Source organism: Bos javanicus, chromosome 25 (genome assembly GCF_032452875.1).
Source record: "Bos javanicus breed banteng chromosome 25, ARS-OSU_banteng_1.0, whole genome shotgun sequence".
Taxonomy (NCBI): Eukaryota; Metazoa; Chordata; class Mammalia; order Artiodactyla; family Bovidae; genus Bos; species Bos javanicus.
Window position 1 is genome coordinate 15,848,889 of NC_083892.1, and position 22,583 is coordinate 15,871,471.

At 46.5% G+C, this 22,583-nt stretch overlaps 1 protein-coding gene across 1 annotated transcript in view; it reads left to right on the top strand.

The window, feature by feature from the left end:
* XYLT1 (xylosyltransferase 1) overlaps nt 1-22,583 on the top strand; it is a 352,172-nt gene that overhangs the window by 314,184 nt on the left and 15,405 nt on the right. The window contains exons 7-10 of the mRNA XM_061401246.1: nt 1,649-1,865; nt 5,038-5,214; nt 9,576-9,838; nt 16,821-17,016. Coding sequence (XP_061257230.1) covers nt 1,649-1,865; nt 5,038-5,214; nt 9,576-9,838; nt 16,821-17,016 — 853 coding nt within the window. The remainder of the gene's footprint in view (nt 1-1,648; nt 1,866-5,037; nt 5,215-9,575; nt 9,839-16,820; nt 17,017-22,583) is intronic.

The following is a 22,583-nucleotide window of genomic DNA, read 5'->3' on the forward strand; positions in this document are numbered from 1 at the left end:
CACCTTACAAGCTCTTTGACCTTTGATTTCTGTGTCTGTAAATTAGGGAATGGTGAATTTGCCTTGTCTGCCTCGAAGAATCCTGTGTGTGTGCACACGTGTCTGTGTGTGTGTGTGTGTGTGTCCTAGAGGAGGAGTTATTAATCTGAGGTTCATGGATAGAATTTAGGGGTCTGTGACTTTGAATAGGAAGAAAATTATTATTTTTTTTTTTTTTTACTGTGCTGGGTCCTTGTTGCTCCGTGGGCTTTTCTCTAGTTTCAGTGAGTGGGGGCTACTCTCTAATTTGCAGTGCCCAGGAGTCAGTAGTTGCAGCTCGTGGGCTCAGTAGCTGTGGCTCCCAGGCTCTAGAGCACAAGCTCAGTAGTTGTGGTGCAGAGTCTTAGTTGCTCCATGACATGTGGGATCTTCCCAGATCAGGGATTGAACCCGTGTTTCCTCTATTGGCAGGCAGATTCTTTACCACTGGACCATCAGGGAAGCCCAGGAAGAAAAGGATCTTAATTTTCACTAAATGCTAATTGAGATCCAGCTAAATATAGGATAACAAACCATTATAGTATTAGCAGTTGCTGTTGGAATCATATATTTCCTTTTTTTGTCCATTCTTCCTGTCGTGTCCCCAACAAGTGATTGAACTCGTGACCCTTGCATTGTAAGTTCAGAGTCTTAACCACTGGACTGCAGATAAGTTCCAAATAACATTATAGTTGATGCATCCATGTCTAAATATCATTTATGCTCACCTCTTCTTCAAAATTACAATAGTGTTTAGACCTACTACAAGATCTTATTATTAAATGTGTTAAAAAGAAAACACATGTAATTATCATAAATTTGGTGTTTTTAAAAATATTTTGCAATCCTCTATATAGTGTATGAATCAAGAATCATGTGAATTACTATGCCATCACTTTGGTATTTATGGAAATATTTTGTAACTGTGTATTTTTGTTGTATTTAAAAGCATTATTCTGCAATGGGATAAATTTAGGAGTATAGGATTAACAGATAGTTATAAGTAAAACAGATGATCAACAAACCAAAGATTTACTGTATAGCACAGGAAACTATATTCAATATCTTTCAGTAGCCTGTAAATCAAAAGAATCTGAAATATATGTGTGTGTGTGTGTGTGTGTGTATAAAACTAAATCACTTTGCTATATGCCTGAAACTAACACTGTATTGTAAATAAATATAGTTTACTGATTAATTAATTTTTAAAAATAAAAGCACTGTTCTGAGATGAGGGTCTAGAGCTGTATTCACCAAATTCCAATGCATCTGTGGCATGAAAAGGTGATTTCAGAAGTCCTCTAAAGTGGAAGCAGATGTAGCAGATGATCGTTGCCATCTAACTGTGCTGGGCAGGCAAATGTCCTAAGCGCTCTAAGCCTCAGTGTCTTCATCTGTAAAATGGGCATAATAATAGTACCTGCCTCATAGGGTTACAGAGACCAGCCTCACTTGTGAAGGTCAAATGAGAAACTACACACAGACCCCCTAGCTCAGCACTGAGCGTGTAGTAGTGCTCAAAAAATGGCTTTATGGCCAAGACCTTCCCTGAGAGACAGTAGTTTTGACCATTTCTTTTGGACTCTGGGTTGAGCTCTTTCATGGCTAAGCATGACTTTGTCTTGTCCAGGTTCATCCGGAAACAGGGCCTGGACAGGCTCTTCCTGGAGTGTGATGCCCACATGTGGCGCCTGGGGGACCGGCGGATCCCAGAGGGCATTGCTGTAGATGGCGGCTCAGACTGGTTCCTGCTAAACCGGAAGTTTGTAGAGTATGTGACGTTCTCCACTGACGATCTGGTGACCAAAATGAAGCAATTCTACTCCTATACTCTGCTTCCTGCCGAGGTGAGTATCTGGGGAAAAGTCCCTGAGAAAGGTAGGGGCTGGCTCTAGCCCTTGGAGCAAAGTGGATGCTGAATTTTTGGTGAAGCTACATGGCATTGTCCTCCAAACATCCAGAGGAAGATGGGGAACTGTGCCAGCTACCAGGAACCTTACTCTTACCGTAGGACCCCTGGTCCCGTCCAGTCCGGAGGGAGGTCATTGTATGGAGGAGATGCACAAGGCTGCCACCAGCAATCTATACAGTGTCTTTAAAAGTGTAAAGTAAAAAAAGGTAGTTCTTCCTCAAGATGCTTGGCTCCCATCAGTCATAAAATCATCACAATATACTAATTTTGTTAGAACAACTTTATTGCCATTTTTTAGAAAATTGCTATTGAAAAAAATACAAAGTTCTCATACCTACAATGTCAATGGTACCCACAGGGTTGTGCAGAGCATAACCTGCACAATTGTATATGCTGGCTTCTTTAGAGACACCCATATCAACTTTTGACAGCTCCTCTTTTCCAGTAGTTTTGGCCCCATCAGTCACATCAGAAGTTCTGGCGATCACCAAACCAGGGCTATTGTTGGGTTTGCTCTGCCTCCTGCATTGACAGCCATTATGGCCAAATGCTTAGGACCCACTATTTCTTGTTAGCTTTTGCAGCTATTTGAAAAGGTCTCAGAAGTCTGCCACCACTTTTCAGACCTCAGGATGGGAAACTATCTTAGTTCAGAGTGCCAAAACAGGATACAATGGAATGAAGGTACTTCTTACAGTTTTGGAGGCTAGAAGTTGTAGGTCAAGGTGCCAGTGTGGTCAGGTGCTTTCTCTCTTTTTGGTTGCAGACTGCCTACTGACAGTTCTCATTGTGTTCTCACATGGCCTAAGGGGTGAGGGAAGGACACTAATCCCATTTGTGTGGATCCCACCCTCATTACAATCACTTTCCAAAGGCCCTACCTCCTGACACCATCACTTGAGGGTTAGGGTTTCAACCTATAAATTTTGCGGGGATGCAAACATTCAGTCCATTTCAGAAAGTCCTGTGTGTAAGATTGCAGGCTATTCTGAAACAGCCCCAGCCCCATCTGGAAATGGGTATGGACTCAGTGCTACAGTGTTGCTCCTGACAACAGCCAGCAGCCTTCTTATCAGACCTGGGCAGACAGATTCTAGATTAGTTCCCTGACCTCTAGTTCACTTTCACCCTAATCTCTAACTCCAGAAAACTCCAGTGCTGGCTGTTTCTATTAAGCCTGTGACACCTCCCATGAATGGCCCACCATTCCTGGCTGTGCCACATCTCAGGGCCACTCAGGTTCTGTGTTTCCAGGCCAAACAAGACAATGCATCTCATTTGATGGTTTCCACATCCCTCACCAACATCTGGGGCAGGGCCAAGCTCTGAGTAGGGCTGACTGCTGACATAACTCCTAAGGGATGATGGGCTTGTCATCACTGGGTCAGGTTTTGCTATTCTGTATACATGTTAAGTCATCAGCTTTTAATCATGTTTCAGCAAAACCCACTTTCTCTCTCAATTCCAATAACCTCCTCATCCATTATCTTTTCTGCATCATTACAAAAGGACACAAGACAATTGATAATCGGGTACCTACCCCACTGCTTGATGGAGAATATGTGCCTGTTTGGGCTTTTAGACAATTCAAGCTTAAAATGCAGGTTCACAGACATGTCATTTAGCATCACAAGAGGGTCAGCTGAGTGATGTGGATAGAGCCTCATTTTATCCACTCAGCCATTGAGAAGAGACTGTTTGGGACTTTGTTTGATTTAATCAAGGTGTGCATCCCAATGCTGGCTCTCTCTGTCCCACCCACCCCACCCTCTACCCCACAGAGCACCCAGGCACTTTACATTCCAGTGTCTCTATTAGATCCCACCTCCTCCATCCCAGCATTTCTGCCCTGCCCTTTTCCCAAACCACCTCTAAGGGATGAACTTAGAAGAAATCTGAAGGCTGTGCCATGAGTTTGCAACAGGTGGACACGTATTCCCCAATAGCTTCCCCTAGGAAGCAGAGAGCAGGGGAAAGCATATCACCCTGGTATCTGAGGTTGTTATAAAACAGTGTCCAAATAGAAGTCAGTGTGTGTGTGTCTTTCTCTCCCCATCTCTCTCTTTCAGCAGCTCCAACCATATGTCTCTGCTCTGGTCTCTCTTTTCACTCTCAACATTGCCTTTTTCTCAGATTCCTAGGAGAGGTTGGCCAACAGTCTCAGGAATAGGGGGAAATGATGGTGTCTGTTTCAGCACCATGGACAGCGGGAAGCCCCAGCACACCCCACCTTTCCTCCCTGTGTTGTAGTCCCTCCTCCTGTGACTGGGGCAGGAGGGCGTCCATGATTCTGGCGTCCCTCTCCCAGGAGTGAAATTCCAGGGCTTCAGTCTTTGTTCCAAAATATCTCAGACTGCATCCCTTTGGTTTCAGGTCTAGCTGTTTGTAAAATCAAGAGTCCTTTGGTCCAGGGTTTTTTAGAAAATTGTCCCAATGTTTTCCTCTGGTCCTCATGTGTTGACATACCTTGTGCTGTGCTTAGTCACTCAGTTGTGTCTGACTCTTTGCGACCCTGCGGACTGTAGACGCAAGGCCCCTCTGTCCATGGGGATTCTCCAGGCAAGAATACTAGAGTTGGTTGCCATGCCGTCCTCCAGGGGATCTTCCCAACCCAGGGATCGAACCCAGGTCTCCTGCATTGCAGGCAGATTACCATCTGAGCCACCAGGGAAGCCCAAGAATACTGGAGTAGGTAGCCTATCCCTTCTCCAGTGGATCTTCCCAACCCAGAAATTGAACCAGGTCTCCTGCATTGCAGGTGGATTCTATACCAGCTGAGCTTCCAGGGAAGCCCTGAAGGGACTTTTTCTCTCTGCTGAACGGATGTACTGGGTCATAAGAGATGTCTTGAAATCAGTTTCTAGGCTGCTGAGAAGAGACATCTTAGAGAAACAGAGCAGTAACTGCTAAGCAGAATGCCACTCTGGGCAAAACTTCCAGGGTGCTCTGGCTAGGCCTGCATGGGACTAATTCCATTTGCAGAGAGAACAGCTGAGTCTGCAAGAGAGTCTCTTCAGGGTCAGGTGGTCCCTGGGAAGGACCCCCACCCCAGCCCAGTCGAAGAAGACTGGGCGAGGTCTCAAGCCAGGCCCTTCTCTCCCCCTCAGTCCTTCTTCCACACGGTCCTGGAGAACAGCCCGCACTGCGACACCATGGTGGACAACAATCTGCGCATCACCAACTGGAACCGCAAGCTGGGCTGTAAGTGCCAGTACAAGCACATCGTGGACTGGTGCGGCTGCTCCCCCAATGACTTCAAGCCGCAGGATTTCCACCGCTTCCAGGTGAGCTGCCCACCCAGCCCACCTGCCTGTGCCTTCCAGCCAGCATCTGCAGGTGTCCAAGACAGCCCTGCAGCTCATCACATCCCACACACTCCCACCCCAGCTGTTGATGATAACCATAACAACATCCACAATAGCCAACACTTACTGATCACTAACACCACGCAAGGGACCATCTAACCGCTTGGCCTGTGTCGACTCATTTACTCCACAACAGCCTCAGAAGACAGATAGACACAGAGATAGATTATTTTAGAGATAGGGAAACTGAGGTAGAGAGAGATCAAAAACTTTATGCAAGGTCACACAGCCCAACATATCTGTTTTCAAAGGCCGTACTTGCATCCATTTCTCTATGCTGCCTTTTGATCAGAATCTCCCCAAATATTTGTTTAAAATACATTTCTGGGTACAAACTTGGTTAGAGTGCAGAGTTTCTCAACCTCAGCACTCTTAACATCGTGGCTGAATAATTCTGTGTTAGGGTGGAGGGATGTAGGATGTTTAAGCAGCATCCCTGGCCTCCGCCCGCTAGATTCCAGAAGCACCCCACCCTCCACTGTGACAACCAGGATGTCACTATTTAATGTCCCCATGGGGATCCAGTAGCACCCTGCAGACATGACAGCCAGGAATGTCTTCAGATATCACCAGATATCCACCGGGGGCAAACACATCCCCAGTCGAGAGCTTCTGATCTCCAGTGAGGCTCAGGAATTTTTATTTTTAATGTAGCAGACTTAGGGAAGTTCTGATGAGCAGCCAGGTTTACAAACCACCGTGCTCTGTGAACTTAAAGGAGTAACAAGAAGAAAATTGCTTGCCATCGCAGGTATCTCTGCAGGGCCCAGCAGTTCATGCTCTGGGGAGAGGAGAGGCAGAAGGGTGGCCAGTGTCCATCTGCTTCCCATGAGCCCCAAGGGTGCCTTGGACCCAGACCTATTCAGGATGGCAACCTCTTTCCATCCCACGTGAGCACACCTCCTGCTCCCTCCAGGCCAGCACCCTGAATTCTTCCTCTTCTCCTCCTCCCCATGCCCAGCCTCAGCTGCCCAGAGCATACATTCACAGGCCACTCTGAGGTCACTAGAGCTACCACGTGGAGATGATATGCTGCTCCCCAAACCGCTAACTTGGAGTGATGGAGGGTGTTGGGGGCAGGGACAAGAATGCCAGGCTGATTACCCAATCCAAAGTGTCCCTACTGCCTCACTCTGGCACATAACTGAACCACGAGAGGACCGAAACTGCCCCCATGGAGCTTCCAGCCTCTTAGCCCAGCTCCTCGGAGTGTGGTCTGTAGAACAGCAGCATCAGCATCACCAGGGAGCTTGTTAGAGATGCAGAATCTCTGCTGCTCCAGGCCTGCTGAGTCAGAATCTGCATTTTAACAAGATCCCCAGGCAACAGGGAGGCTGTTCTGTTTGAGAAGCATGGGGTTGGGGTCTTCTGTGTCCCAGGCTATGTGCCAGGTTCTCTGCAGGCGTTGTCTTCACTGGGTAGAAATCATCTCCATTGTGCAGGTGGGGAAACCAAGGCACAAGAGGGGACTTACTTGTCCATGGACATGCAGTAGTGGAGTGGTAGGGTGCGAGGTCCCACACGGGTGTTTCCAGGTCCAGGCCTGAGCTTTTTCCACCAGACCCTGCTGCCAACCTGATTCCATGCCTGGTGGAATGTAGAATACACAGCGGGTTTTGTTCCATCATTCATATTCCCTCAAGGTTCCCACCTAACGCCTTTCACCCATGTAAGCAGTTACTGCAATGAGTATTCTTTAGGCCTGTTTTTGGTGGAAGACTGAAAGCTACCCAGGGGCCTCCTCAAACCCATGTTAATTAAGGTTGGGTGAACTTGGGTGACATTTTAGCTCCATTGTCTGTGCATAAAGGGTCTGCTGAGCAGAAAGGGGTGGCAAGGGGAATATTTGACCTGTTCAAAGCGGGACAAAAGAAACAGAACAATTCCCTCTTTTGTAGAGGATCAGCTTTCACCCTCATTGCAAAGGACCTTCATCATTTAGAGCAAGGAGATAGGGCAATTCTTGAGTGCACTGCCCCTCCTGGGCCACTCCAGAGCAGCAGCAGTTGTATTCCAGCCCCAGCATCCTGGGGACATTGTGGCCCCTGATAAAGATGAGCTAACATAGAGACCGAGTCACATGCTCACAGCTCTTCAATTCACAGCAAACAAAGATCAAGAATATTTCTCAACGCCCAGACTCAAGAAACTGCTGCCTGTAAGGAACTCTGAGTTCTTACGGAAATAACTCCAAGGATGAGAACTATAAACATAGAAACGTGCTTTTTAGGAGCTCCAGGTATGATCAGAGACTCTTAGGAGGAAAAAGGAGGCTGCCCTGCCACTTACTCTGGTGCTCTGCCTCCAGAAAGTGAAGACTTAGAAGTCCCTGTAGTAGACTTAAAGGCATAGTGATAAGTCTCATAATAGCTGCTAACACTGTGTGTCAGATTCTATGCTAAGTACCTATATTATTATTATACCCATTTTAAGGACTGGAAAAACTGAGGCCCTGGATAACTTCCCCAAAGACATATATAGCTAGAGAGACATAGAGTGAGAATTTGAACCCACATGTTCTGGCTCTTTTTAATGCTCCTATAAGGGAACTGAGCTAACCCCTCGACTGCAGAGAAAGGGTAGGGGTGGGTGTCCCAGGTGTCTGTGAAGCAGAGAGCAGATGGGATATTCCAAAACATTAACAAGAGTTTTTGTTATTGGGGCTTCAGATTCACTTGACTAGCAGTGTGATCCTAAGATGATATAGTCAATAGAATTTGGGTTTTAGAGTCATCTGGGTTTGAATCTTATGACTGTGTGTTTGTACATTATCCCTTCCCTTCTCTAAGTTGAGTTTCCTCATCTGTAAAATAGGAATCATAGCACCCGCTTTGCAGAGTTATTGGGAGGATTAGAGATAATGACAAAATGCAATGCTCTACGTATCGTATATGCTCAGTTTTTATTGTCATTATTGTTGCTCTTAATGCATTGAAGTGAGAACAATGCTAGACTTAAATGAAGGTCAAAATTTGCACAAGATCACAGGCCCCTCAAAGGAAGGGTCTGTGGTTTAGTTGTTTCCATAGCCCTAGACTAGAGGTCAGCAAGCTACAGCCCCTGGGCTGCTCCAGCCCGCTCCCTGTTTTTGTAAATGACTTGTTTCTGGAGCACAGCCACAGACCCATTCATTTTCCAGTTTGTCTATGGCTGCTTTCACACTCTGACAGCAGAGCTGAGTAGTTGCAAAGCTGGAAATATTTATTATCTGCCATTTTGCTGAAAAGGTTTATTGATCTTGCCCCAGACCATGGTTTAAAACCTGGTAGATAACAAATGCTCAGTACTTCACTTCTCTAACCCATGACCCTGGATCTGAATCCTGGCTCTCGCATTACCTTACTGTGTGACCTTAGATCAGTCCCTTTCCCTCTTACGCATTCAGCCCCTTTGAAAATTTTGTTTACATAAGTAGCCCTCAAACATGTAGCATAATCACCTGGGAGCCTTTTTTTTTTTTCTATACAGATTCCTAAACCTCATCTTCAGAGAGATTGACTCAGTCGGTCTGGAGAAGGACTCCAGAATCTGAATATTTTAAGGCTGTTTAGGTGACTGATCTGCAGCCAGCTCAGATGTCATTTGCCTTGTCCTCACACCCTAGTGAGCAAACGAATCACCTTTGAAGCCTGTTAAGAGTACAGATTTCTAAGCCTAACTTCCAGGGATTCTGATCAGTAAATCCAGGGTGTTCCCTCTGAGTCTGTAAGTCAATTATAATGCCCAGGAGACAGTAGGGAGTGGTAGGGGTTGTGGTGAGCCACAAGGCCCATTCCCATCTAAAGGGACAGCCGCTATTCAGTTTTAACTATGTGTTACGATGCAGGAACGTAGTCCTACCGTTGCCAGATCATTTCTTTTTCAAGAGAAGCCAAAAGTTTCCATGAACTCTTCCACTTATAAAATGTTGCCAGTTAATTCAATTTTAAAACATTCTTCCGGACAACTAAAATACTTCTGTAGGCGGTATTTGCCCTAGACCTCCAGCTAAATGATTTCTGAGATCCCTCCCAACTATAACCATCTAAGATGTAATTATTTCACAGATATTTAAATGAAGCTGACTTCTGTGTCCCTCATTGCTTTCAATGCTTTACAAATATTAACTCGTTCAATCCTAAAACCCTTTTGACAGATGAGGAAACTGAGAACAGAGAGGGCAGTAGGTGTCTGAATGGTGATGTGGATCCAGACAGGCTGGGACCGCAGAGCTCGCCTCCTCCATCCCCACCTCCCCCATCCCACTGGTTGACTCAGCTCTCTTTATCCCACGAGCACAGCAGACAGCCCGGCCCACCTTCTTTGCCCGCAAGTTTGAAGCTGTGGTGAATCAGGAAATCATCGGGCAGCTGGACTATTACCTGTATGGGAACTACCCCGCGGGCACCCCAGGCCTCCGCTCCTACTGGGAGAACGTCTACGACGAGCCCGACGGGATCCACAGCCTGAGTGACGTCACGCTGACTTTGTACCACTCCTTCTCCCGCCTGGGCCTCCGTCGGGCCGAGGCGTCGCTGCGCGCCCCCGGGGAGAGCAGCTGCAGGTGAGCCGGGAGGGGCGGGGTGACCAGGGACGAGGGACAGCCCTCCTCTGCGGGGGCTGCGGCTGCACCCCACGCTTCTCCCGAACAGTCAGCCACGCGGACTTCCCAGCGTTCAGAGCATTTCCTGTCTAAGCCCTCATAACCCTTTTACCTTCTCAGAATAGCAGATCTAATATTTACCTACTTATTTCCTTTCTGTGGACTCATTCTTTAAAAAAAAAAATTATTTGGCTATACCGGGTGTTAGTTGCAGGCATGCATTATCTTTCAATTGTGGCATGTGGGATCTGGGCTTCCCTGGTGGCTCAGACAGTAAAGAATCTGCCTTCAGTGCAGACTCCATCCCTGGGTCGGGAAGATCCCCTGGAGAAGGGAATGGCTACCCACTCCAGTATTCTTGCCTGGAGAATTCCATGGATAGAGGAGCCTGGTGGTGTACAGTACATGGGGTCACAAAGAGTTGGACACAACTGAGCAACTCACACACACGCACACACACACACACACGCAGGATCTAGTTCCACCAGGAATCAAACCCAAGCCCCCTGCATTGGGAGCATGGACTCTTAACCACTGGACCACCAGGGAAGTCCTACCTTTCTGTGGACTCATTCTTTAGGCTAAATATACATATTTTAGAAGAAAGCTTTATGCACCATATTAGATAGTTCTGTTTGTTTTAAATGGAAAGTAATCATGAAAATACCGAACATTTTTGTTTTATTTTTTGTTTTAGAAAATGTCAGATATATACCAAATGGAGAGAAAAATGAAATCCCATCTCCCATCGTCAGCTCTAGTGATTACCGACTCCCAGCCAGTGCAGTTTCATCTCTGCCTTCACCCACCTTCCCCCTCCTCCCAGATCAGTTTGATTGAAGCAAATCCCATAAACATTTCATGTGTCTCTGAAAATTGACTCCTTCCTAAAACACAACCATACTATCTTTGTCAGACCTGAGAACATAACCAGTAACATCATGGAAGGCAGAACCATTATTTAAAACGTTCATGTAACCTTTAGACGGAGAAGGCAATGGCACCCCACTCCAGTACTCTTGCCTGGAAAATCCCATGGACGGAGGAGCCTGGTAGGCTGCGGTCCATGGGGTCGCTAAGAGTCGGACACGACTGAGCGACTTCACTTTCACTTTTCACTTTCATGCATTGGAGAAGGAAATGGCAAGCCACTCCAGTGTTCTTGCCTGGAGAATCCCAGGGACGGGAGCCTAGTGGGCTGCCGTCTATGGGGTCGCACAGAGTCGGACACGACTGAAGCGACTTAGCAGCAGCAGTAGCAGCAACCTTTAGAATCATCTCATCTACCACTGGTGGGTACTAGTTGATACTTCAGGAAAGAATGTTCTAGAATATTTGGAAAGAAGAGGGAAGGTGGGGAAAGGATTCAACATCACCCCTACTTCCCCTGCGTTTCCCTAAGCCTACCAAACCCTTTTAATTTGGGGCTGCTTCTCTTCCTCTTCAGCAATATGCATTGCAGATATTTCATAATTGCAAGGATTACGTGTCCTGTTTCTTTCGCTCAGCATTGTAATATTAGCCCCTCCTCTCCTTGCTCCTCTGCAGCTTTCCATAATGATAATGACCCTTTTTAATGCCGCTGGTATTCCATTGAGTAGAAATTCCAGAGTTTGCTTAATCCAGCCCTTTCCTGTTGCCATTGTTCTGATGAATATCTTTTTGCAGAAAGCCTTTTTTTTTTCCATTCTCCTTTCTGATTATTTTCTGAGGATGGACTCCCAGAAGTGCCTCCAATCAACTCTCCTTCTCTTTCTTGTTCTGCCTCTGCCTCCTCCTCTCACCTTCCTCTTTAACCAACAAAGAAAAAATTATTAGCATCAGTCTTTCTCCTCTGAGCCTTCTACGTGTCCCTCCTTGCCCTGCTCTTCCTTCCTCTCAAGAACGGAAGGGGGACAGGAAAGGAACTATTTTGTTCTACAAAACTCTGAAAACATGGAAGGTTTTCCTGACTGGGACCCCATGCAGATCAGCTGGGTTTCCACATGCCTGCAACAATTTTCTCCTCAGCCTTCTCTCTCCTCTACCTGCAAGTCCTGATTTAGTTTAAAAGAAGACCAGAATGGGTTAGAAACCCAGAACCTGCCATTTGAACTCCACTCTTACTAGCTATTGGCCTTGGACAAGTCTTGAACCTCCCTAAGCCTCAGTTTCCTCATCTGTAAAATGGGAATAATAATAAGCCTTACAGCATAAGGTGTTGTTAGGTTTAAAGGGGATAATCCTCTAAAACTACTTTATTAGTCATGTATTATTATTATCATTATCCCCATTTTAACAGTATTTTATATCTGAAGTGCTTTAGTAAATGCTTATGCCATTGTTGATATTTAGTTTCCAGTATTCTTAAGATGCAGCTGTGTGAGCTACTTGCTCCATCACTGGTCATATGAACTGTCTGTCAGTTCCTCTGTGCTGTCCTTTGTTGACTGTCCCCACTCAATCCACCTTTTCTGAGGCTTCCAGGGTCATCTCAGGTGCCATTTCCTCTGTGAAGCTGGCTAAGAGCTTCCCCAGTAGCCCACCCCTCACCTTTCCTCATTTGAAAGCAGATTTTCCTTTAACACCCCCATTGCTAGTAACAGCAGTGCCTCAGGTCAAGGTCATCAGTGAGGATCAAGGTCATCAGTGAATGTCTTTTCCTCCCTGCTAGTCCAGGGGCAGAATCCCTGTCCCAGGAGCCACAGTATATGGCCCCAGGAGATGACACACGGCCTCATGCTTGGAAGGCAAATATCGTTTCAAGAGTAGTTTTAATCCCAGGTTTCATAGCATTTGTAAGGTAAATAATCTTAGATGAAATTTTGAAAGACACCTCCAAGTGATTTATGATTGCTGAAGTTTTCTTCTGCTATTTGTTTTGGGATTAAGCAAGCCATCACATTGCCTCAGGCCTGGAATCCTTTGGCTTCTACTTCATTTTTTATTATAATGGAACCCCTGTGCCTTGCTGTGGGCAAAGCCAATATATTTATTAATACAAGCCTAAAAATAAATCAGGACAAAGGACCCTTATCCCAAAAGGCAAAAGACAGTAAATTCCTACCCCAGAGCTATCTGGGGAAAAAAGTAGAAACTTTATTTCAAAAATCTCATTTTCTCTGGACATTTCATGCAGATTGTGGCTTTCTAGTCTATAGTATACACTTTTATAAAAAAAAATGTTTATTGATTTTTTTTGTCATTAGAAGATAACATTTATTCATTGCAGAAAATTTCAAAATGGCAGATGGAGGGAACAAGAAAATGAAAGTTTGCTTGAGAGTCCCTTTCAGAGATAAGGATGTCAGTGTTTTATTACAGGTCCTCAAATTCAAATGTGATCTAGGGCCAGGAGGGAAGCATGTGTCCTTAGCTAAGGATGGACTGATCCTATGGACCAGGGGCCCCCAGGGTCCCGGTGCTGAATTGCAGCACATCCTTGCCCTGTGGGAATGTACACTTGGAGCTGCCAATCACATCTCCTGATTTTTTCAGACAAATTAGAAATCCACATTTTTGTGTGAGCTTCCCAAATTTTTTAATGCCCACCTCATTTAAATAAGAAATAAAAACACCTTTGGGCCAAGCAAATGCACCAGAGGCATGGTTTAGGTTCTATTGTGTTGCATCTGGCATCTTCTATTGCATCTAGTTACAACTCTCCTCTCAGTTTTAGTTACTTAATTACCATATACAGTCTAGAGTCCGTACCAAGGGACTTTGTGTTCAGTTCTGGTTTCCAGTTCCCTAGATGTATCTTAGAAGCAAAGGGTTCAAGAGAATATCCTTCTAGAATCTTCACTCAAACCTTAAGTATCGATTGAGCATCTACCATGTGGCAGGCTGTGTGTTAGGCACTGGGCACTCAGCCATGACCCAGACAGACCAGGCCCCAAGCTCAAGGTCCTCCCATTCTAGTGTGAAGACAAGCAGTACCCCAGCTCACAGCAACAAGAACAAAAGTCTCTAAAGATAAATGCTCTGCAGTGAGGATAAGCTCAAGTAACAGCAGTGAGTTGGTGACTTAAGAGTCAGCAGTCAAGGAAGATCTCTCTGAGATGGTAACATTTAGCCAAAAAGATAAGACAGAGCCCACCATGCAATCAGTAGAGGAAAAGAGTATCCCCAGCAGAGAGAATGTCCCGTGCAAAGGCCCTGGGCTAGAAGTGAGCTTAGGGTGTTCAAGACTTCAAAATAAGGTCCACGTGGCTAGAAGGTGGTGAATTGGGACAAAGGTAAACAAAATGAGGCTAGAGAAAGAGGCAGGACCTTGTAGACCAGCTAAGGAGGTTGGGTTTTATCCAAGCATAAGCAGAGCCCCTTGTGGTATTTAAGGAAGGGATGACAGATATGGCTACTCTGAGAATCCATTACAGCAGACAAAAGAAGGAGGAAGTTAAGTAAGGCAGCTCCAGCAAAAGTCCAGATAAGACATGATGGTGGCTTGGACCAGGATGCTGGCCATGCATACGACAGTAGAGAATGGATTCAGGTGGAGAAAACAGGATTTCTTGGAAGAAGGAACAGGGGCAATGCAAGGTTAACTCCTGGATTTCTTGACCATCACTTATTTACCTGACCCCTTAGCAGCATCCCATACAACCGACTGCCCCCTTCTGGAAACACTTGCTTCTTTTGACTTCCATGGTAATAATTTCTCCTGCTTTTCTTCAACTTTCACTAGTCCACCCACCTTCCAGAACGAGCCCTGACAGTGTATTATTTATCCATTGTAATAATGTCACATAACAAACTAGCCCCAAGTCGGTGTTTTGAAACAATAAGCATTTACAGAGCCTTCAAGCTTGCACATGAGCTGAGCAGTATTCCTAGGCTCTGCTGGCATCTCTTCCGCTTCTGTAGCCAGGGGCAGGTCAGAAGGGAGGCTCTGTTGCCCTTGGCTGGGAGTTGTTGGTGGGTCTAGGAAGGCTTCGGCTGGGATACCTGGGGTGGCTCAGCTCTGCTCCAAACATCTCACCTTCCCACGTGTTAGCCCACCTGTGCTCTCACAGTGATCACAGAGGAGCAAGAGAGGGGATGGAAAATGTGAAAGCCTACCTGGGATCCGGACTCAGAACTGGCACCATACCTCATCTCCTGCTGGCCAAGCAGGTTTGAGAAGGGGGAAATAGACTCACCTCACTGGTGCAAGGAAACCCACCAAGTCACGTGGGAAAGAGACAGAAGAAGTGACAATTTGGGGACATCAATGCAGGCAACCCCAGGACACTTTCACAGCACCATCTATGCTGTCTCCACAAGGAGACATTTAAGTTTAAATGAACTCAAATTTAAAGTGCGGTCCCTCAACCATACCAGCCATACGTCAAGAGCTCTGTCATCAGCAGTGGTTAGGGTTACTGGGCTGAATGGTGCAGATGTAGAACATTCCATCATGGCAGCAAGTTCTGCAGCACAGGGAGGGTTTTCTGCTTCCAAAGTCCAGACCCAAGTGGACCTGCGAGGGCCGGGAATGTGCGGTGAGCAGTCTGAAGACGGGGCAGGTCTTTTTGCTCAGAGCCCCGGAGGCACCTGATAACAAGGCAGTGATTTCAGGAGATGCATAACACAGGAAGGCAGCTTCCCTGTTATAATCAGAGGTAAAGACTTAAACTCCAGGGCAGGACCAGAGGGAAGGCAGTGAGCGGGACAGTGATTTGTGGAATGCTGGAACCAGAAGCATCCTGTAAGTGCCCTGCACCTCACACAGTGCAGAAGCCGGCAGCTTTTCATTTTACAGCTGGGAAGGACAGAGACCTAGGCTTGTCCACGCTCGTCCTTCCTTCTCTGTCTGTTCTCCCCCCTCCTCCTCTGGGCATCTGTTTAGCTTCCCTGCCCCTTTCAGCCCCTTTGTGGATCAAAGACCTGCATCTTAAAACATGCTATTTGTCTATGTATGTATTTATCTCAGATTGGCAATACTTTTTAAGCATCATACCCAGTGCATTGGTGAAAAGGACGGTGAGAGTGTAAATCGGAACAACCTTTCTGATAAACTTACACAGCAGACATCAAGAGCCTCTTGGAGATTAGAGAGGGAGAAAGATGTTTCCCAAAACATTTTTGCTCAAGGATGCTTACCGCAGCATTGTTTAGAATAGCAAAAAAAAATTAGAAACAAGTTGAACACTCAATGATGGGGAACTTTCCCTGTTTATAAAACCATATTTTGGTATTATAGTTCCATGTCACGGTATTACATACACTGGAATAATGTATACACACACAAAAAAATCGTGCTTTCAGAGACTATTCAAAGACATGATAATGATCAGGAAATACAATGAAGCAAAACCAGGATAGAGCCAGTGTGTATATTATGATCCCAGCTATAGAGAATTTATGTAAATATGTGCATAGAAAATAAGACTGAAAGGAAATATGTCATGATGACATTGTTGGCACACCATTGTCGCTTCTCAGTACCCAGCACTGGAGGATCACTGAATATATCTGTGAATTGACATCATCTATCCCTGATGCTGGGAAAGATTGAAGGCAAAAGGACAATGGGGCAGCAGAGGATGAGACAGTTAGATAACATCAATGGACCCAATGGACGTGAACTTGAGCAAACTCTGGGAGGTAGAGGAGGACAGGGAAGCCTGGCATGCTGCAGTCCCTGGGGTCGCGCAGAGTTGGACACAACTTGTTAGTTAGCTGTTGTTAGCAACTGAAGGACAGCAACATGGAAGAAGCATCCAAAGTAGACATTTTATTTTCATAATTGTGCTTTCATACAGTCAGTATGTTTTACATGTATGATCAGCAGAAAAGTTATTGTTAATAGTTATTGAGATCCTAGAAACACGGGAACAGCCTTCAGGAATGCAGTGAGCTTTGTATGAAGTGGGGGTTATCTTAGGAACAAAATCGGCATGATGGGTGAGGAGCCCCATCGTGACCGACTCACACCCAGTCCTGACCCGTGAGCTCGCGTGAGCCTGTGCGTGTTTTTCAGGTACTATCCAATGGGCCACCCAGCCTCTGTCCACCTCTACTTCCTTGCTGACCGTTTCCAGGGCTTTCTGATTAAGCATCATGCTACAAACCTGGCCGTGAGCAAACTCGAGACCCTGGAGACATGGGTGATGCCGAAGAAAGTCTTCAAGATCGCCAGCCCACCCAGCGACTTTGGGAGACTTCAGTTTTCTGAGGTAGGAGGCCAAAGACTCTCTCACAACATTGCCTCTGGCCGCACCATTGCTGGGTTCTATTCCTGCTCTGACACTTTTAGTTGGAAATGGAGGAGAAGGTGCCTTGAAGGACCCCAAAGATAAGCTCGCCCTGTGCCTGGAGAAGGTCCAGGGTGGTGCATATCAGTGCACCAACCAACCTGGAGCCTTGGTATTTCTTTATAGTAGAACTTCTATTCCTTTTCATTTTTTACCCTAATTAGTGATTCCTTCTAATCCTGTGTTAGTAATAAACCAATAACAAGCCAGTTTCCTAATAAAGTTGTGGCATTAGTCCCATCTTACAGATTGGAGAACTGAGGCCTATGGAGAGTCAATCATTTTCTGGATCATAGCTAGGAAGCAGAAGAGCCCAACACTGAATCCAGGTCACTTAGGCCACAAATCCTATGCTTAATTGTGCTTTTGCCTCCCCAGTTCTTAGAATAGGGTTTAACTCAGAGTCATCACCAGATCAGTCATTGAATGGATGAGTGTTGGATGTATGCATGCGTAGAGGATTGGACAGAGGTGTCAATAGATGGACAGATGGTCTGATGCATGGATGCATGGATCCGTGGAACGCAGTTTCTACCTCCCAGGACTGCATCGGCTTTGAGTTATTTTTCTGCCTTGGGAGATGGATTCATCTAGCACCTCTCTTGTAACATCAACACCGTCTTCAGACCTGAAAGGCACTACATAATCTGGCCTCTGTCTGCTTCTCTGGTCTCACCCAGGACCCACTCTTTTTCCCACTCACACTTCTTGCATCTTTATCCATATTCCAAGTTCTTTCCTGCCTCAAGCTTGTCACACCACATCCTCCTGCCCAGAATACTTTCCTCCAGGTTTTCACCTTTTTCCTGTGGTCATTCTGATCTTAAATCAAATGGTGCACCTTCAGAGAAGCCTTCCATGCCAACCCACTTTTGTCACAATTTTTCATCCAGGACACCCCTATTTTATGTTTCTTAGCGTTTATCATCTCAAATGACCTTGTTGATTTCTCTGATCACTTGGTGATTGTCTGCAAGAGAGCAGAGACTAAAGCACTTGCTCATTGCTGTATCCTCAGCACACAGAAGAGGACACAGCCTTTGTAGATGCAAATAGGATTTCTGAATGAGTGAGTGTCTGTGCTTGGGTAGTGATGCTGGTGGGAAGGGGAGGCATGACCAAGCTTAGTGAGTGTTACCCACATGAAACTCCAGCACCTTATCTCTGCTTTCTGCATGTCAGCAAGTACCTAAAGAGGTGGTCCATCCCCGGACTTCAGCATTCCCAGTGAATCTGGCTGCTGGGTTAGGGGTAAAGAGTCTGACCATAGAATATGGAGAATCTTGGGGGCCAGGAGTGGGGTGGGAGGAAGCATCTGACCTGCTTACATTTTCCAGCCCCTGTGGCCCTGCCTGGGCAACCTAGGCCTGACTGGATGGGCACCACACAGGCAGGGGTAGAAATTTCTTATTAAGTCACGGTTTCCTTTCTTTTAAAAGATTCATGTATTTATTTAGTGGTAGCGGGTCTTTTTGTTGCAGTGTTCAGGCTTCTCATTGCGGTGGCTTGTCTTGTTGCAGAGCAGGGGCTCTAGAGCACATGGGCTTCAGTAGTTGAGGCACAGGGGCTCTAGAGCACCAGCTCAGTAGTGGAGGCTCACGGGCTTCGTTGCTCCATTGCAATGTGGGATCTTCCAGGGCGAGGTATCAAACAGGTGCCCCTTGCATTGCAAGGCAGCTTCTTAACCACTGGGCCACCAGGGAAACCCCAGGCCACCATTTTCAATGAAGGCTCCAAATGGATTGGCTGGATCCGAGCTCCGTGGGAGCCCACTTTGTAAATTACTGGTGTCAAGGAGCAATTAGATGCTGCCCCAGTTGGATTCTGTGCTGGGGGCCCAAGCAGCCGATTGAAGACATTAATGTCCCATTAAGGAGATGGATGCCTGGTCACTGGGCTCTCCCTGTTTATCAGCCTGCTGGTGGGTAACTGGGCACTTCTGGCAGTGACAGATGTTGGCCAATCCATGACTAGTGATTAGTTAGGGCTTGTGCTATATAGCTCTGGTACCCTGGGTGTGGGAACCACCCAGATCTCTGGCAGATGAACAGCGTGGGGTGCAGGGAGCCCTGAAACTTGTGTCATGAATTTTTTTTCTTGGTTTTAAGGTAAATGGTGTAAAATTGGACTAGAAGGAGGGAATGAAGTACAGGGCCACTTTGTGGGCTGTTGAGAATCTCCATCGGGTCACACAGTCCTGGGGCTTTGCATAGGGCCTGGTTCACACACTCCATCCCTGGGAGTCCCATGCTGATAGCATAGAGGAAGGATGCTCCTTCCGTCAGCAGGCAGTCCCCGAGTGCCTGTGATGTGTGAGGGTGGGAGGGGCCGTGGTGAACTGAACAGACCAGATCCTTGTTGTCTTGGGATTGCTGTTTACTAGGGCAGCCAGCCAGTGATTGAGCAAATAAGTGAACCAAAGTATTCCAGTTAATGATAAGGATTATAAAGAAAATAAGACTTCATCCATGTTTTCTGAGGGTTTGACAGGCTGGTGGGACAGCTTTCTGTTACCAAAACAAACTTGGGTCCACTCGCCCGCACTCAGTAAAGCTTAGTCTATTGACATAGGGTTGTGGTGAAGGAGAAGTGTGGTGTTTATGTTTATTGCAGGTGCCAAGCAAGGAGACCAGGCAGCTAGTGTTCAAAAGGTCCAAACAGGGTGAGGGAGGGCACTTGTGGGGTGCATGACCGGCTCGTGGATGTTCTTCTGATTGGTTGGTGGTGAGGTAATCGGGAGTCAACATCATCAACCTTATGGTTCCAATGGTTCCAGGCTCTCTGTGCTTGTGGGCAGCATACAGTTAACTTCTTCCACCTGCTGGGGATTTCAGTATCTGCAAAAAGGCTCAAGGTTATGGCTCAGAATATTATCTATTGTCCTTGAGGAGGAACTAAAAGATCCTCGACTTCATTTAATGGCTAAATTATTATTATTTTGTCTCACTTGACTTGTTTTCCTTTCTTTCTGCATTTTCTCACACCTCTGATTAAATTCATTGTTTAGAATTTGAAGAAGGCCTTGGAGGGTAAAGTTTTTATTACAGACAAGAGGCAGGTGAAGGACCTGGGGGATCTGTCCTGAGGAGGCCCCATAGGGTCTTGCTGGGTTACACGTTGATGGAGCAAGTCATTCAGGAAGGCATTTCTAATGAGATAACTTCAGAGTTGAAACCTGTAAAGGAGTCAGCAGTGGGGAGACCTAGAACACTCTGGGATCTTCCAAAAGAAGAGCATGTGCAAAGGTCCTGAGGCCCCAGGAAGGAGCTTGGCATGGCCAATGAGCAGGAGGAAGGACTCGGGAGGACAGGGAACAGATCATGAGGGGTTTCACAGGCCCTGGAAAGAAGTTTGAATTGCATTTTAGGTGCAGTGGGAAAGAAGTCATGGTGGGCTTGAAGCTGGGGAGCAATATATTGAGCTTGATCCTCAATACATACTTAAATTTGAGTAATTGATCACTTGATGGTGAATGGCAGTGAACTTCCACAGTGAGGTCAGGTGAGATCTTGAGCCACAGACGTGATTGCAATGGGACCCCTCTTGGGCAGCCCCACCTCTCCTTGTGCTGAAGACGGCAGCTGCCTTCCTCCTTCTCCTGTCCCTAGATCTAGGACAAATTCAAGTTTCCCACTGTCAGCTGCTCTACAACTCTTCCACCTGGGTTACTTGGTTATAAAACTCAAACTTAGAGAATTATTCACCCCCATTTCTTTGGGGGATAGTCCCCTAATTGGTTATAAATCCCTCTGTTAAGTAGGACCCCAAAGGAATTTTGTGATCATTAATCTATTTGCCCATATGCTCAGCCCCTAATCATTCATGACGTAGATAGATGATGGATGGTTTGACAGAGAGAGATTGAGTGTGCTTGAGTGAGTACCGTGTGCTGAGCATTGTTTTAGACACTAGTGATATTTTGGTGAACAAGCCAGATGTGGTCCCTACCTTCATGCAGTTGAGAGTTTTGAGCCATGGAGAGAGGCATGTCAATTAGAATGTGATACTGCACTAAATAACTACATAAATAAAAAGATAAGCTTAGACAAGAATGTCAGGGATGCCTGTAAGCAAGGCAGGCTTCCCAGAAGTGGTGACACCTGGGCTGAGAGCTGGATAATGAGCTGGCCAGGAGGAGAGTGAGGAAGGAGAGAAGACCCAGCCCGAGTGAGAGCCAGGCACAGACACAAGATCAGGGGGTGAGAGAGCCCTTCTGGCAGAGGTGCTGAGAGTGTTCCAGGGTGGCCTGGACAGGGTGGAGTGGAGGAGGAGAGAGGGATGTAGATGAGGCTGGAGTTGGGTGAAAAAGGACCAGACTTTGCAGGTCAGGACAGGAGGAGAGACTGGACTAATGAACAACAAGAAGGAACTGGAAAGGATTGTATGGAGGGAAGTCGCAGAATGGGACATCTCTAGAAAAATTTCTGTGACGTTGGGGCCTGGCTTGCATCTTGCTCGCTCGTTCATTTATTCCCTCAATATACAGTGTTGTTCTCACTCCTCCTGTGTTCCAGCCACTGTGCTGGCTCCAGGGTCCTCAGGAGGAGCAGTCCCTGCTCGTCCTCTGAGAGATCAGCTGCTACTATCCATGACTCCCTCTGATGCCCTGAGGACAGCTCCTCAAGGTCAGTCTTGGCTCAAAGGTGGAAACTTGAGGCAGGCTGTGGGCCCGTGATTGTGTATTACAACCACCCCTGGTAGGCGGTAGTTGCCCGACACATTTGTGTTGGATAAATGAATGAATGAATGAATGAGTGGGTGAGTGAATAGGAGGCGATACACAGAAGAGTAAATAAGAACCCAGCCCCTGGGTCCAGACTTCCTGGGTCCCTCTTACTGACCAGAGCAAGTCATCTGACTGCTCTGAACCTCAGAGCATTTCCTCCTGTGTGAAGTGACAATAAGATCAAGGGTGCTCTCTCGATGGAGGTGGGAATGTTAGCTGAATCAATGCACCTATGCCCTTAGCAGTAGGCCTGGAACACCAGAAACTCTGGATAAATATTAGCCATGGAGCCCTGTGTCTTAGGGATGGGTATAGTAACTCATGGCAGAAACAATGAAAACATAAACCAGCTCGTGTTTGCACTGCACGTGTGAAGTTTGCTCAAGGTGTAGACATGTTTACTCACACCTGCACCACCTCCTCACCCCAACCCCAACAAACACACCAGAGATGCTGCTCGTGGAAGGACCACAGAAGCAGTACAGGCCTTGTAGTGTGCTCATCGCCTGCTTGCATGTGCTCGCACACTGCGTCTTCAGAACCTTATACTAAACCTCCTGGGGGAGAAAAGACCCCCGATTTCATCTGACTTGAAATAGTAACAGAGCCCAGTATCGGGGATCTATGTCATTAGTTCATTTTTTTGCCAAGTTATTCATGCATGCATTCACTAGGTGATTGATGGAGCATTGACTGTGTCCCAAGCAGTGCTGGACACCAGAATTCAGCAGGGGCGCAGTCACAGGGATTTGAGCAGTGAGAG